General features: G+C 38.2%; 1 protein-coding gene across 1 annotated transcript in view; it reads left to right on the top strand.

Moving 5' to 3' along the window:
- The window catches only part of PHEX (phosphate regulating endopeptidase X-linked), a 199,095-nt gene that overhangs the window by 129,740 nt on the left and 53,905 nt on the right, over positions 1 to 15,450 (top strand). Inside the window, exons 13-14 of the mRNA XM_061136653.1 lie at positions 1,242 to 1,319; positions 11,847 to 11,950. Coding sequence (XP_060992636.1) covers positions 1,242 to 1,319; positions 11,847 to 11,950 — 182 coding nt within the window. The remainder of the gene's footprint in view (positions 1 to 1,241; positions 1,320 to 11,846; positions 11,951 to 15,450) is intronic.

The following is a 15,450-nucleotide window of genomic DNA, read 5'->3' as shown; positions in this document are numbered from 1 at the left end:
AAAGAAGAACATAGATCCTGGGGAGGGATGTCTGAAGTGATAAAAGGGATCTGGCCAGAGCCCTGTCACTGTACTTACTCTTTGAGTAAGCTGTTCTTTTGTTTTGGTGAAACCCTGAGTTGGGGGGATGGTGGGAGACAGTTTCTGGAGGGCAAGGATTGGCAAACCTTTTCTTTAAAATAAAGGGCTAGAGAGTAAATATTTGAGACTTTGTGGACCACAGGGTTTCTCTCCCAACACTTCAACTCTGCCATTGTAGTGTAAAAGCGGCCATGTAAATAAGTCATGCAAATGAGCGGGCGTGGCTGTGTTCCAGTAAAACTTGATTTATAGAAACAGATGGAGGGGGAGGGAGGCAGAGAAATTTGGCCCAGAGGCCATAGTTTGCCCGTCCTTGCTGTGGAGGCTCCTTGTATGTACCAGAGATGGCTTTTTCCTTTATCCATTTCCTGTATCCTGCAAAACAGGGAATAAGTGGTATGTCTATCAAAAGGATGGTTATGATGCATCTTCAGTTAGTCTGGACCCCCTCCCTCCAATTTTTCTGGCATCCTAGCCATCATTCCCAGGGTTGCACAGATAATCTCACTGAAGAGTGACTCATTTTATTGCTGCTAAAAATACTTTGTTCTCTCTTGTCTGTAAAATCAAACACAGACTTCTCAGCGTGGCATTCGGGAAACACTGAGAACAGGCCAAAGTTGATTTTCCTGCATTTTTTTTCTGCTGTCCACCATTTGTGCTTTCTAGTCCAGCTCCAGGCAACTATTTACCATCTCTCTGGCATACTCTTTGTTTTTCATCTCCCTGACTTTGCTCCTGCTGTTTTCTTTCCTGGAATTCCTTCCTCTTAGCTCTACATTTTGAAATCCCAACCATTCTCTGAGACTCAGTTTGGTCCCCTTCTCCATTAAGCATTTTCCCCATGAGGAAATAGTATCTGCTCTGGACTTAAATAACAATATTTTCTATAAATACAGTTATCTATTTATAGACAATATTGTCTATATCTAAACCTTTATGTTGAATTATATAGTTCTTTGCTACATTCACTATACTTTTAACATATCGAGGGAAGGCACTTAGATTTTTTTAAAATTTTTTGTCCTTCACAGTTGATTACATATAGTAGATATTCAGTAAATAGAGTTTTCAGATGAAGGTTGCATTCTTACATCCTGTGATTATTAATGACTTAAGTGCTGAAATTCTGATATCATTTTTCTTTTTCCTTTTTATAGGCAAGAGCTGTTTTGGCAAAAGTTGGCTATCCTGAGTTTATAATGAATGATACTTATATTAATGAAGACCTCAAGTCAGTAAGTGCTAAATTTACTATAATTTCTTTTTTTTTCCTGGCAAGTTGTACTGGCCTCATGCCTTTCTACTAACCCAAGTCTAGGCAATTAAATCTGGTTGTGCCATAAAGCACCAACTTTTGAGTCATTCCTTGGCTAGATATGAGCCTCATTATGCAGACATAGGATAAGATTTACAGCAGGTTCACAATAAAGCAAGTGTCAGAAAGAATGTGTACCTGAGTGGGTACCATAAAGCAAATGGGTTTGGATTTGGTCTACTTTGATCATACAGGAAAGAGTTAAGAAAACTGAGTATTTTACAATTAGTGGACACGTTCTAATGGTGAATGTATGATATTTGTTGTTAAATAGTCTTTATGTGCTTCATTCATAATAAATGACTGGTAATAAATCTTGCCTGTTGTGAGTTAACTTCATTAAGCTTTATGACTGTTTTGGCAAACTAAGTGCATATACATGTGATTCTATAATTTATTGTGAATTGGACTGTATATTTATAGTAAGTTTCTGATGGAGAAATAATAATTTTTTATTCTAATATTATGGGACATATATTTTCCAGTAGATACATTCATTGCAGGCCTTTCTAATCATAACCATTGTCATTTGCTTTCCTACAGATAGTTCTGGTAAACAACTTTTCTTCATCATAAAACTCCCTCTTTTTACCATTCACTAGATTTTCTTGAAAAAGTAGTTTTAAAAAATTAGTTAAATAACTATGGTTCTGTAGTGTAGCTCTTTTCTGAGATTGTGGTCTAACAAGCAATCCTAGCTTTGTACATGAACACTGGAATTTTATAAGATCATTCAAAAGTGAGTGAAAACTTTAATTTGAAAATTTCTCCATTGGGCTTCAAGATATAGCCTTCCAAAGTATTGATCTAGTTGCTGTAGGGGAAAATAATTGTGCTTCACAGTATCCCAAAGCTCTGACAGCCCATCTTATTACACATTGTTTTGATCCTGAAAAATCTCACTGTTAGTATGATGATGAAAGATACTGACACATTTGCCAAATTCATGTACATTATCTTTTAAACACCACACTGAACCTGTGAAATAAATGGTATTTATCTGAGTATTGCAGAAAAGGACATAGAGACTCAAAGTAGTTAAGAGATTTCCTCAGTGCCCTGCCTAGCATCAGAGCCAGGACTGAAATCTGGGTCCAGGAAACTCTGCTTGTAATCAGAGAAGGGATTTTGCAGGGTTCTTGTCAGGCACCCCTGCTGGAGGAACAGAGGAGTGAGTTGAAGAGTAAGTGGGAACTGCTTTCCCAGAGCTGTTTGGGTTGAGACGAGTGAAGGAATGGAGGTCATACTGTTAAATGGGTAAGAGCACAGGCTTTGGAGTGATTCTGGCTTACTAGTTGTTTGAGCTTGTGCAAGTTTTTTAATTTCAGTTGGCTTCCCTTTGGTTATCTGAAGACTGAAAATAATAATAGCCAAGTCTTCGTATTGCTGAAAAGATTAAGTGAGATTCAGTTCAGTTGCTCAGTCGTGTCCAACTCTTTGCGACCCCATGGACTGCAGCACACCATGCCTCCCTGTCCATCACCAACTCCTGGAGTTTACTCAAACTCATGTCCATTGAGTCGGTGATACCATCCAACCATCTTATCCTGTGTTGTCCCCTTCTCCTCCTGCATTCCATCTTTCCCAACATCAGGGTCTTTTCAAATGAGTCAGTTCTTCGCATCAGGTGGCCAAAGTATTAGAGTTTCAGCTTCAGCATCAGTCCTTCCCATGAATATTCAGGACTGATTTCCTTTAGGATGCACTGGTAGGATCTCCTTGCAGTCCAAGGGACTCTCAAGAGTCTTCTCCAACACCACAGTTCAAAAGCATCAGTTCTTCAGTGCTCAGCTTTCTTTATAGTCCAACTCTCACATCCATACATGACTACTGGAAAAACCATAGCTTTGATTAGATGGACCTTTGTCGGCAAAGTTATGTCTCTGCTTTCTAATATGCTGTCTAGGTTTGTCATAGCTTTTCTCCCAAGGAGCAAGCATCTTTTAAGTGAGATTAAATACGTGTAAAAGCACCTAGCATAGTGTCTGGCACATGAGTCATCTCCCCATAAATGATAGCTATAACTTAGCAGCAATGAGAACTATTGTTGCTAAGAAGAGCATCACCAGGTCACAAAGTACCTCAGCAGGAGAACCTGGAGAATTACATGTGATTGGCAAACATCTCAAGTCAAGACTGCAGAGGAGGGGACTGCCCTGTTGGTCTAGTGGTTAAGAATCCGTCTTCCAATACTGGGGATGTGGATTCGATCCCTGGTTGGGGAACTAAGATCCCACATGCCATGGAGCAACTAAGCCTGTGCATCACAGCCACTGAGCCTGCGCGTTGGAACTGCTGAGGCTGTGTGCTGTGTGTGCCACAACTGGAGAGAAGGGAAGGACCTGTGCATTGCAACTAAGGCTCAACACAGCCAAAAAGAAAGATTTTTTTAAAAAAAGAATGCAGATGAGATTTGAGAGGAAGCAGATTGTAGTGGTTATGAACATGGATCCTGGGATCAAAGTGTCTGGAGTGAACTCCCTATTCTTCTGTTTTCTAACTGTACGACCTGAGGTAGGTTATACTACCTCTCTGTGCCTCAGTTTCTTCATCTCACTTTCCTCATATCAAAATGGAGATAGTCATAATCCTTGCCTTCAGTTCAGTTCAGTGCAGTTCAGTTGCTTAGTCATGTCTGACTCTCTGTGACCCAGTGGACCGCAGCACACCAGGCTTCCCTGTCCATCAGCAACTCTGTCCATCACCAATCCCTGCCTCCAGGGCTGCTATGAGGCTCAGATAAGTGAACATACTTAAAGTATAGAGAACTGGTCCTGGCACATAGGAAGCACACTAGAAGTGTTAGTTATAGCTTCTTCAATTTTCACTTCTGATAGTAAATTATTTTGGTTCGGAGAAGTCATTACAAATTAACACATATCATATCCATGTGCCCGAAATTGATTTAAGAGGCTGCACAGATGGAACAGTCTCAAGCCTTAATCCAATAAGATAGCATTCAGGGCTCATTCACAGTGTTTAGTTGATCAAGTTTTGTTGGCAGCCTGCTGCTGTTTAAAGTGAATGCCCCAAATTTAAGAGTTCAATAAATGTAGTACCTTTTGTGAAAAGAGACAAGACGCCAGACAGGATGCAGTGTTAGGTATATTTCCTCGTGTCTCCACAGCCTGAACTGAAGACATTATATACCAAGATTTTAAAGTACTTTTGTGAAGAAATGGCTTTCATCTGACTCATTACTGAGATAGACACAATTACACCGCAGAATTTCTAACAGCTTAAAAAAGACAGTGAAAAAAATACAAATGCAAGAAGCAAAAAATCCATTTCTGTTCAGAAACTGATAAAGAAAACCTGAAAATAGGTGAAGGATGCTTGGTGTGATAGATAGTAACAGTGTCCCCAAGGTTAATAGCAAAAGGACTAAAGTATTGCTGATACACAATGGGACTGTGTTTTCAGTTTTGAGAAATATGTAGATAAGGACTACTATAGGGCCTCTGAGAAATTTCTGGTAATACAAACTCTGAACAGGAAAGGCTTTTGCAAATGAAAAGCAGCTTACTTTATTTGTTGCAAGTAAAGATGTGATTCATCAGGCACAAACACAAAAATAAAGATAGAGACTGGGGAACGGATTAGATAAAAGTCAAGGAAAAATTGATCATTGGAACATAGAGAAAGCAAGGAAATTCCAGAAAAACATCTACTTCTGTTTCATTGATAAAGCCTTTGATTGTGTGGATCACAACACTTTGTGGAAAATTCTGAAAGATATGGGAATACAAGATCACCTTACCTGCCTCCTGAGAAACCTTTATGTGGGTCAAGAAGCAATAGTTGGAATGTTATATGGAACAACTGATTGGTTAAAAATTGGGAAAGGAGTATGCCAAGGCTATATATTGTTACCCTACTTATTTAACTTATATGCAGAGTACATCATGTGAAATACCAGGCTAGGTGAATCACAGGCTGGAATCAAAATTGCTGGGAGAAATATCAACAACCTCAGATATGCAGATGATACGACTCTAATGGCAGAGAGTGAAGAGGAACTAAAGAACCTCTTGATGAGGGTGAAAGAGGAGAGCGAAAAAGCTGGCCTTAAAACTCAACATTCAAAAAACTAAGATCATGGCATCTGGTCCCATCACTTCATGGCAAATAGAAGCAAAAAAAGTGAAAGCAGTGACAGATTTCATTTTCTTGGACTCCAAAATCAGTGTGGATGGTGACTGCAGCCATGAAATTAAAAGATGCTTGCTCCATGGAAGGAAAGCTATGACAAACCTAGACAGTGTATTAAAAAGCAAAGGCTTCACTTTGCTGACAAAGGTCTGTCTAGTCAATGCTATGGTTTTTCCAGTAGTTATGCATGGATGTGAGTGTTGGACCGTAAAGAAGGCTAAGCACCAAAGAATTGATGCCTTTGAATTGTGGTGCTGAAGAAGACTCTTGAGAGTCCCCTGGACTGCAGGGAGATCAAACCAGTCAATCTTAAATGAAATCAACCCTGAATATTCATTGGAAGGATTGATGGCCACCTGATGCAAAGAGCCGACTCATTGGAAAAGACCCTGATGCTGGGAAAGATTGAAGGCAACAGGAGAATAAGGCAGCAGAGGATAAGATGGTTAGATAGCATCATGAACTCAGTGGACATGAATTTGAGGAAACTTTGGGAATTAGTGGAAGACAGAGAAGCCCGGCATGCTGTAGTCTGGGGGTTCATAAAGAGTTGTACACAATTGAGTGACTGAGCAACAACAACAACAAGGAGAAAGACTGAAAACTGAAGTTGGGGTCATGTGGAGATAAGAGCAAATGGAAAAGAACTTACAGGAAAGTGTAAAGAATTGGAAAAAAATGTTTCTTCTGGGCATGACAGGGTAAACTAAGATAGCCAGCAAAGTATTTCTGAACAGCAGTCTTTTTGTAGTCTTTTAAAAGAGCAAGAAGAAAGGCAATGCCCTTTATGTGAACCTCCAGTAGTGTACAGGCTTTCCTGGTGGCTCAGAGGCTAAAGAATCTGCCTGCAATGCAGGAGACACAGGTTCAATCCCTGGGTCGGGAAGATCCCCTGGAGAAGGGAATGGCTACTCACTCTAGTATTCTTGCCTGGAGAATTCCATGGACAGAAGAGCCTGGTGGGCTACAGCCCATGGGATTGCAAAGAGTCAGACACAACTGAGTGACTAACACACACACCAGTAGTGTACAGGAAAGCCTACTACTCAGTCTAAAAAGAAAGACATCAGTCTATGTTTAAATAAACCTTATAAAGTGTACCTTCACTGCTCCTTAATGGAGAGAGACACAAGAATGAGTTTTTACCAATTTGGGGGAGATTTCTGTATCAGCCAGGAAAGCCAAACCACACTAGGTGTTTCAGAGAGGAGATTTAATACAGGAAATAGGTTGGAAGGTGAGGTAAACCAGAGATTAATAACTTTTTCAGGAAGCAGTGATCTCCCTTGTGTCTAGGAATGCAAAAGGGAGGAGGTGGTGGTACCATCGAGAGCAGAGGAGGAACTGCCACTCCAGATCATTGTTGGAAGAAAGGAGGAAGAGGAACCGAAGAACAAACACAGCATCCTTTCCCCTCCTGCCACCTGATTTCCCTCAGTGCCTCCTATTGGCAGGAAGCCAACTGGCAATGGTGCCTGGGAAACATGGTTTTCAGATTCACAGCCCAGCATTACAGACCCGAGTAAAAGGGTGTGCATGTATCTGAGAGACAATAGATAAATAATCGAGCCCATTAGGCACATCACTCACTGTTGTGAAAGCCAGTGGGGAATTACAGTAGGAGCTCAAGTCAGAATCATAGCCGGCGTCCATTTACTTAGGAGAATAGGGTGTGGGTAATTTTTCAGAGATAGTGTTTCTGGTGAGTGATACACATGTACATTTGATACATAGACATAAATACGTGAATAGAGATGTCTAGGTAATATGTGAACCCACATAATATTCTCTGGGGCAGGCCTTGGTCTACTGTTAGCAGTGGAATGCTTGTGTGTTTATGCGTGCATGTTTTATGTGTGCAGAAATGACAGAGAGTGCTGTTGCCACTATGCAAGAGCGAGGTGATACTTAGGTGGAATGCTCTAGAAAAACAGGTTGTTGAGACCATTCTGTACTCCTTGGTAAAAACACAATATGAACCATTGTGGCCAACTTTCTCAAGTGATCTCTGGCCCTCATGACCCTGGAAAGGCAAGAGTGGGCACTGGAGGGAGGTGCGCTGGTGCCCACCAGCCTTGTAGCCCGTCCCCCGTCCCTCCTGCACAGCGGCCTCCATCTTCAGTGCTCCGCTGGCTGCAGCAGACCAAGACTTCCCTTTATCCCCAGTGGTGGCAGCAGGCCATCTGGTCTCATCTGGTTCCTGGTTGGTGTGGTAGCTGATGCTCCCTCAGAGTCACCCTTGCATGGCTGCTTGTGGGAATTCTATCTTCCGCAGTGTTCTGTATATGTAGGTTGTTAAACAGTGTGAACACCATCCCTGTATGTAGGTGTGTATATATGTATACATACATAACCACTTACAGCAAAGCCATCTAAACACAGCAATCTTGCATATTACTTTGCTATTTAAATAAGGGAAAACATAATTCTAAAATCTGGATTCCATTGAAGTTTTCACAGTTCTTTGCTGCCTAAAATAAAATCTTTCCTAGATGTGTCTGGATATATCACTGAGTATGTTTGAATGGGTTAACTTAAAAAGTAGTCTAGAATCTGTACTTCCTGTTGGCTCATGTAGTGTCTTGAAAGTGAAAGTAAAGTAAACAGCGTGTCTGACTCTTTGTGACCCCATGGACTGTAGCCTCCAGGCTCCTCCATCCATGGGATTTTCCAGGCAAGAGTACTGGAGTGGGTTGCCATCTCCTTCTCCAAATGTCTTATCAACTTGTATTTACTGATCCTACAGAGAAGCTGAATATATTGCCTTGTTTTGCCCTTATTATGTGTTCCACACCTTTGAGAAGGGTAATAGCTTTATTCTTCTATTTAGTCTGTTGCATTTGGTGCTAGACATCCAGGATAGGGTGTCTACCAAGAGAAAGTCAGATTCCCCTAGATTTTATCTTCTGGATAGCTATTCTTAGAAAATGACATGAGAGCCCCAATTAATCCCCCAAAGGTCAATCAGTTGAAAAGTCGGGAGATACAGTTGATTGAAAGCCGTTATCAACTTGACCTAGATTGTCACCAGTAACTGAAAGGACAAGAGACTTTTGAGCCAATTATTGTCACTTTCAGAGTTAAAACATTTTTTGGGAAGATCACAAGTGGTTCTAAAATATTCATGCACATTCATTCTTATTGCTATCTCTACAATAAGCAGAACTTTCCCTGTGGTTGCTAGGTTTCAAAGTTTTTTCTCCTTCAGGGTCCTGTTGAAATATTTGAAATTATCACAGTATTATCACATGATGGAAATTTTGAGAAATAGAGAAAAGGAATGAAAAAAACCCTGAATGTTGGTATTCAAACATAATAATACATACTTCTGTTTTACTGTGTTATTTTGTCTTTCCATTTTTGTATAGCTGTAATTGATGCTTATATATAATTTTGTACACTGACCTTTACAGTTGATAGATTGTTTTGTCCTTGTCTTCCGTAGCCTTCGTTACTATTATTTTAACAGCTGTCTGATAGTAAGTAAACTGTACCCTGATTTATTTAATCACAGCTTCTCCTCCTCCTTCCTTGTACTCTTTCTGTTGAATCATCAGTTTTCTTATTAGGGCCAGTGAAAATAACGTTGAAGTAGGAGCCTAATGATGTGGACTGGATGACTTAGCCAGGTTCCCTAATCTCTCCATCTCTGTTTCCCATATGGCCCTTTCCTATCCCCAGACACTCAACCTGTCTTATAGGGAAAGGTAAAAATTGTCCCCTATTACCTGTGATTTCCATTGAATAAATAGAATAGATCAACCAAACTAGGCTAAGAAATAGAAGCTATGCTCAGTTTAATAATTAAAGCAATTTAAAATGTATCCTCTGAACATAGGTAAGCTGTTGGCAAATTGTCATTATTTGCCTCCAAGTTTTGTTCTTCATGATCATTTCCATGGCTATGGTAGGACCATATTTATTTAAAGTATTTTTAGACTTGAAACTACTTTTGTTTCTAAAGAAAATTTTGCATTTAATACCTGTAGAACAACCTGAATGTCAAGGTTTTTTTTTTCTTTCCCCCAAATGGAACAGGAAAGTACCATTAGCAAACTCTTCTAAAAGTAACAAGTGACCCCATTGATAGTACAAAAAAAAGTTAGTATTTTTGAAGGAAATTCCTTTGGGAGCATTTTCCAGAACATGCTCTGAACCCAAGAACATATCTGAATTTTCTATCAGTTGCAATCATATTCTAAAAATTCTGACAGAGCTGTGTTGGAAACAAAAGCTAAAAAATGATTAAACAGTGGACACGTCTTTTAACTGTGTGATCTGGGAATGTATTAGGATTGCTAGTTAAGGTCATTTATTTGAACAAGGAATTTACTCTGTTTCATCTGAGGCTGAGTATAAACATCTACCTAAAATACAATTGATTTTTAAGATTCCTCTTTATTATAAAGCATTTCAAACATCAGAAAAGCATATAAAATCATACTTTGAACACCTCAAACTTTAACTTATATAAAACATATTTGCCATATTTGGCATCATACATATGCCATGCATATGTATACATGCATACATACATTTTAAATGAATAAAGCAGATACATTGGAAATTCTTTGTGTAATCCTCCTTGACCTAATGTCCTTTTTCCCTGCCCGTCTCCTTCCCCGCCCTCCGGCTGTCTCCTTCCTTAGAAATCCTCTCTTGAATTTAGTGTTTCTCATTCTCATGCATTTCTTCATGCTTCTGCTACACAAGTATGTTCCCATAAACAACATATAGTATTATTTAATTGATTGTAAATTTTAAAATTCTCTAATGCATACAACTAGTCTAATGTTCTCAGCATTGCCTTTGAAATTATTTCATGTTCACACATAGAGACCATTTGTTTAGACTTCTGTGTGGTTTTCCATTGGGTGACTATACCTCGGTTTATTTATCAGCCACCACCCCTAAGAGGATTGAGGGAGGGACAATTTGAAGTCTTATCTCTATAATTTGTTGGCCAGCTGTATCGCCAAAGATGCCAGGATTTGATCCTTTCATTCCTGCCTTTCTCATTCTCTGTGGCTTTAGTTATTTTATTCTTTTCTGTATATATTGGCATGGTCCCCTGGAAGGATTGCTAAGTTGAATAATTAACAAAAGTTACTCTGCAGACAAAATGAATATCCATGATAGGTTAGGGAAAAGAGAAACCTGAGCCAGACATTGGCCAAGAAACAGGCTGTTGTCAAGTTTATAACTGTCAAGTTGTATATATTCATTTGTATCTATGATGTTATGCCTCTGGGTCTCATATACCTTCATTTGCTGTATTTTACTTTTTGCTTTTAAGAATATCATGGCTTAAATTTACAAAAATGTTACAGCTAATAAAATATGATTACTCTTGATTATTTGCTTCTTCAAATGTGTATTATTCTTATTTTGTTTGCCACATTTTAATATATTTAAAACCAAAGTGTCAGGGAGCACCACGGACCATTGCTTTTACTGTTACACAGATACTATTTACAATATTTAAGCACTGCTGGTTTTATAGATCGTGCCTATAGAATTAAAACTGTCTGCCATTCTTCTTCCAAAAAAAGGAACTCAAGAATCAATTATGTCTTTTTCCCTATTTTAATAGACAGCATTGTTGTGAGCTATCAGCTTCCTGTTTTTCCATGTGAGCTATATATACTTGGCTTCTGTCATTTCATGAATTTTTAGTGACCAGATCATTTTTGAGTTTTGATAGATAATTTCAGTTAATAATTAAATTATTCTAGTGACTCTTAGGGTAGAAAATCAGTTTGAATCACTTTCATTTTTTTCCCTTCATGAACAAATACTGATTACAATAAATTGGATTTTGCCATTTGGCCAAATCATCATCTATGAACTAAATGAGGTTTCAGCTGACTAAACTGAGTGTTATTAGAAGAACCTATATGATAGATAAATAAAGTACACATTTTTAGAAAAGATCAAGAAGTCATGTGGGCAAAGAAATTTCAACCTAATATGTTCGTAAAGGTTAAAGTAGATTTTTCAATTATAAAGCAAATGAAATGCATTGTAAATTAGTGCAGCTTCTCTTATTTTTTTTTTAATTGTAATCCAGAATTGACCGTATTGATTTTTGAGCTTTTATTTTAAAAGAAAAATCACTGAGGTGAAATTTCATGGTTTTGTGAATACTGGGTTAACCGGTGATGGCTGAGACATAATGCGAGGAGTGCAGTGTCTCTGCTGGCCGCTCTTTTGTGCGCTGAATTCTTTTTTTTTTTTTCAGAGCCATCTCTTATCTACACTTAGAACAGTGATGGTTGTGGTTTGTTTTATTCAGATCAAGTTTTCAGAATCTGACTACTTTGGCAACGTCCTGCAAACCCGCAAGTATTTAGCACAGACTGATTTCTTCTGGCTGAGAAAAGCTGTTCCCAAAACAGAGTGAGTAAAAAAAAAGAAAAAAAAGACATTAAAAGTGAAATAGATAAATATGTTGATGGGTAAGGGAGTCTCTTTAGATCAAACTTTGTAATTCCCCTCAAGTCAGAGTAGCTGGCTTGCCAATTATTTTGGTTTGGCAAAATCTGTGTTATCTTTTAGCAACTCTTATTTCTGATGTTGTATGAATCAATTGTTCAATCTAGTCATGACTTCCCCACTCCTAGCATCAATACATATCAAAAGAAGGCTAATTAAGATACAAATGTTCAAATCATTTCCAGATCTCGTTGTGAGTGTGTGTGTGTTTATATTTATAACAAACAAATTGCTCTAGAATTTCACACTCAGGCAGAAATTTTTGAAGATCTTAAAACAAATATCTAAAAAATAAAGTATGATTACAAATGTAGAAATAACTTTATACAGACACACCTCATTTTATTACACTTGGCTTTATCAAACTTTGCAGACAGTGCATTTTTTTTTACAAATTGAAGGTTTGTGGCAACCCTCTGTTGTCAGATGAAGTTTAGCATTTTTTAATGGTAAAATATTTTTAAATTAAGGTATATATATATCTAGATATAATGCCATTGCACACTTCGTAGACTACAGTATAGTATAAATGTAACCTTTATATGCACTGGGAAACCAAAAAATATTTTGTGATGTTTGCTTTATTATGGCGATCTATCACTGAACTCACAATCTCCGAGGTATGCCTGTGATTATGGAATAATAACTCTAGGATATTTGTTAAGCTAATGCATATCAAAGAACTGATAGCTCTGATTATTTTTCTTCATAGCAGTTATGATTTATACCACTTTTCCCAGCTACTGGTAGAAACTTTTCTTACAGGTGGGGAGGTTTCACTAGGAACTTTTGGGGTCAAGGCCAGTTGTGATTCTCAATGATCATGATGATGACAGGAAGTAAAAATTAATATGTGTTTATAATGTTCTGGGAAGTGACTTATATATTTTAATTCATATTTATCCTCTAGTCAATTCTGTGAGGTGTTGGTTCTATTTATTATCCCATTTTATAAAATGAACAAGAGGCTTACAACTGAGAAATTCTTCAGCTCAGGTTTACATTAATTTCTGTTCTGCCTGTTGATATTTGTACTCTGTTCCACTATGACCCAGTTCTCCAAGGTTGTTTTCTCTGTCTTCTCCAGATTGGGTAATTTCTTTTGAGCTATCTTCAAATTTACCAGTTCTTTCTTCTGCATTCTCAAATTTGCTTTTGACTCATTAACACATTTTCGTTTTGATTTTTGTACTTTTCAACTCCAAAAGTTCCATTTGCTTTTTTAAAAAATAGATTTTGTTTGTTTATGATTCTTTGTTGTCATTTGTCATCATATTCTCCATTAATTGTTTGAATACAGTTTACTTTAATTCTTTGAGCTAATTTACAATGATTGCTTTCAAGTCTTTGCTAAATCTAACATCTGGGCTTACTCAGAGTCAGTTTTTATTGATTGCTTTTTTCCTTTTTGTACAGTTTTTCTTCTAGCATTATTTTTTGTCATTGTTGAAAATGACCTTTTCGATAATGTATTGTAGCAACTGTGGATTCTGATTTATTTTTCTGAGGCTTTTTTATTTTATTTTTTTATTTTATTTTTTTTTTAATTTTTTTTATTTTTTTATTATTATTATTATTTTTTTCCAGTGGGTTTTGTCATACATTGATATGAATCAGCCATGGATTTACATGTATTCCCAATCCTGATCCCCCCTCCCACCTCCCTCTCCACCCGATTCCTCTGGGTCTTCCCAGTGCACCAGGCCGGAGCACTTGTCTCGTGCATCCCTCCTGGGCTGGTGATCTGTTTCACCATAGATAGTATACATGCTGTTCTTTTGAAATATCCCACCCTCACATTCTCCCACAAAGTTCAAAAGTCTGTTCTGTATTTCTGTGTCTCTTTTTCTGTTCTGAATATAGGGTTATCGTTATCACCTTTCTAAATTCCATATACATGTGTCAGTATGCTGTAATGTTCTTTATCTTTCTGGCTTACTTCACTCTGTATAATGGGCTCCAGCTTCATCCATCTCATTAGGACTGGTTCAAATGAATTCTTTTTCATGGCTGAGTAATATTCCATGGTGTATATGTACCACAGCTTCCTTATCCATTCATCTGCTGATGGGCATCTAGGTTGCTTCCATGTCCTGGCTATTATAAACAGTGCTGCGATGAACATTGGGGTGCACGTGTCTCTTTCAGATCTGGTTTCCTCAGTGTGTATGCCCAGAAGTGGGATTGCTGGGTCATATGGCAGTTCTATGTCCAGTTTTTTAAGAAATCTCCACACTGTTTTCCATAGCGGCTGTACTAGTTTGCATTCCCACCAACAGTGTAAGAGGGTTCCCTTTTCTCCACACCCTCTCCAGCATTTATTGCTTGTAGACTTTTGGATAGCAGCCATCCTGGCTGGCGTGTAATGGTACCTCATTGTGGTTTTGATTTGCATTTCTCTAATAATGAGTGATGTTGAGCATCTTTTCATGTGTTTGTTAGCCATCTGTATGTCTTCTTTGAGGAAGTGTCTGTTTAGTTCTTTGGCCCATTTTTTGATTGGGTCATTTATTTTTCTGGAATTGAGCTTCAGGAGTTGCTTGTATATTTTTGAGATTAATCCTTTGTCTGTTTCTTCATTTGTTATTATTTTCTCCCAATCTGAGGGCTGTCTTTTCACCTTACTTATAGTTTCCTTTGTAGTGCAAAAGCTTTTAAGTTTCATTAGGTCCCATTTGTTTAGTTTTGCTTTTATTTCCAATATTCTGGGAGGTGGGTCATAGAGGATCTTGCTTTGATTTATGTCGGAGAGTGTTTTGCCTATGTTCTCCTCTAGGAGTTTTATAGTTTCTGGTCTTACATTTAGATCTTTAATCCATTTTGAGTTTATTTTTGTGTATGGTGTTAGAAAGTGTTCTAGTTTCATTCTTTTACAAGTGGTTGACCAGTTTTCCCAGCACCACTTGTTAAAGAGGTTGTCTTTTTTCCATTGTATATCCTTGTCTGAGGCTTTTTTAAAAGTAACTTTCCTGGGCTTACTCTATAGAATCTGTCTTGGCTACAGTATGTGACCATGGATGTCTCTACTCAGTTTTTAAATTCTTATTTTTGTTTTTTAGCCTCACTTCATGAATGCTGCCCCTGTGTCTTCATAGCTCAGTCCTGTGCCAGTTGATCTGTGTTGGAGTTCGGAGTGCATTCCAAGTCGCAGGCCGTTCTCAATCACCCTTGCAGTTTACTTTCCACTGGGCTCTCTGGGATCTCCCCTGTAGACAGGCCTAATTTCCCACTCAGCCAGGGATGTGTGGAGAGCTTTTCTCCATGCTTCTATGACTCTTTCAGTTATACTATCTCCCTTTTACATTTCTGGCTGCTCTATCACTTTTCCCAATGGGAACTGTAACTTCAGGGGAACAAAGGTGTGGGTTTTCTTCATTTATTTTCTACCAAGTTCATCACTTCTA

This window comes from Dama dama, chromosome X (assembly GCF_033118175.1).
Source record: "Dama dama isolate Ldn47 chromosome X, ASM3311817v1, whole genome shotgun sequence".
NCBI classification, from domain to species: Eukaryota; Metazoa; Chordata; class Mammalia; order Artiodactyla; family Cervidae; genus Dama; species Dama dama.
Note: the sequence above shows the minus strand (reverse complement) of the source record. Positions and strands in the feature narration are given on the sequence as shown.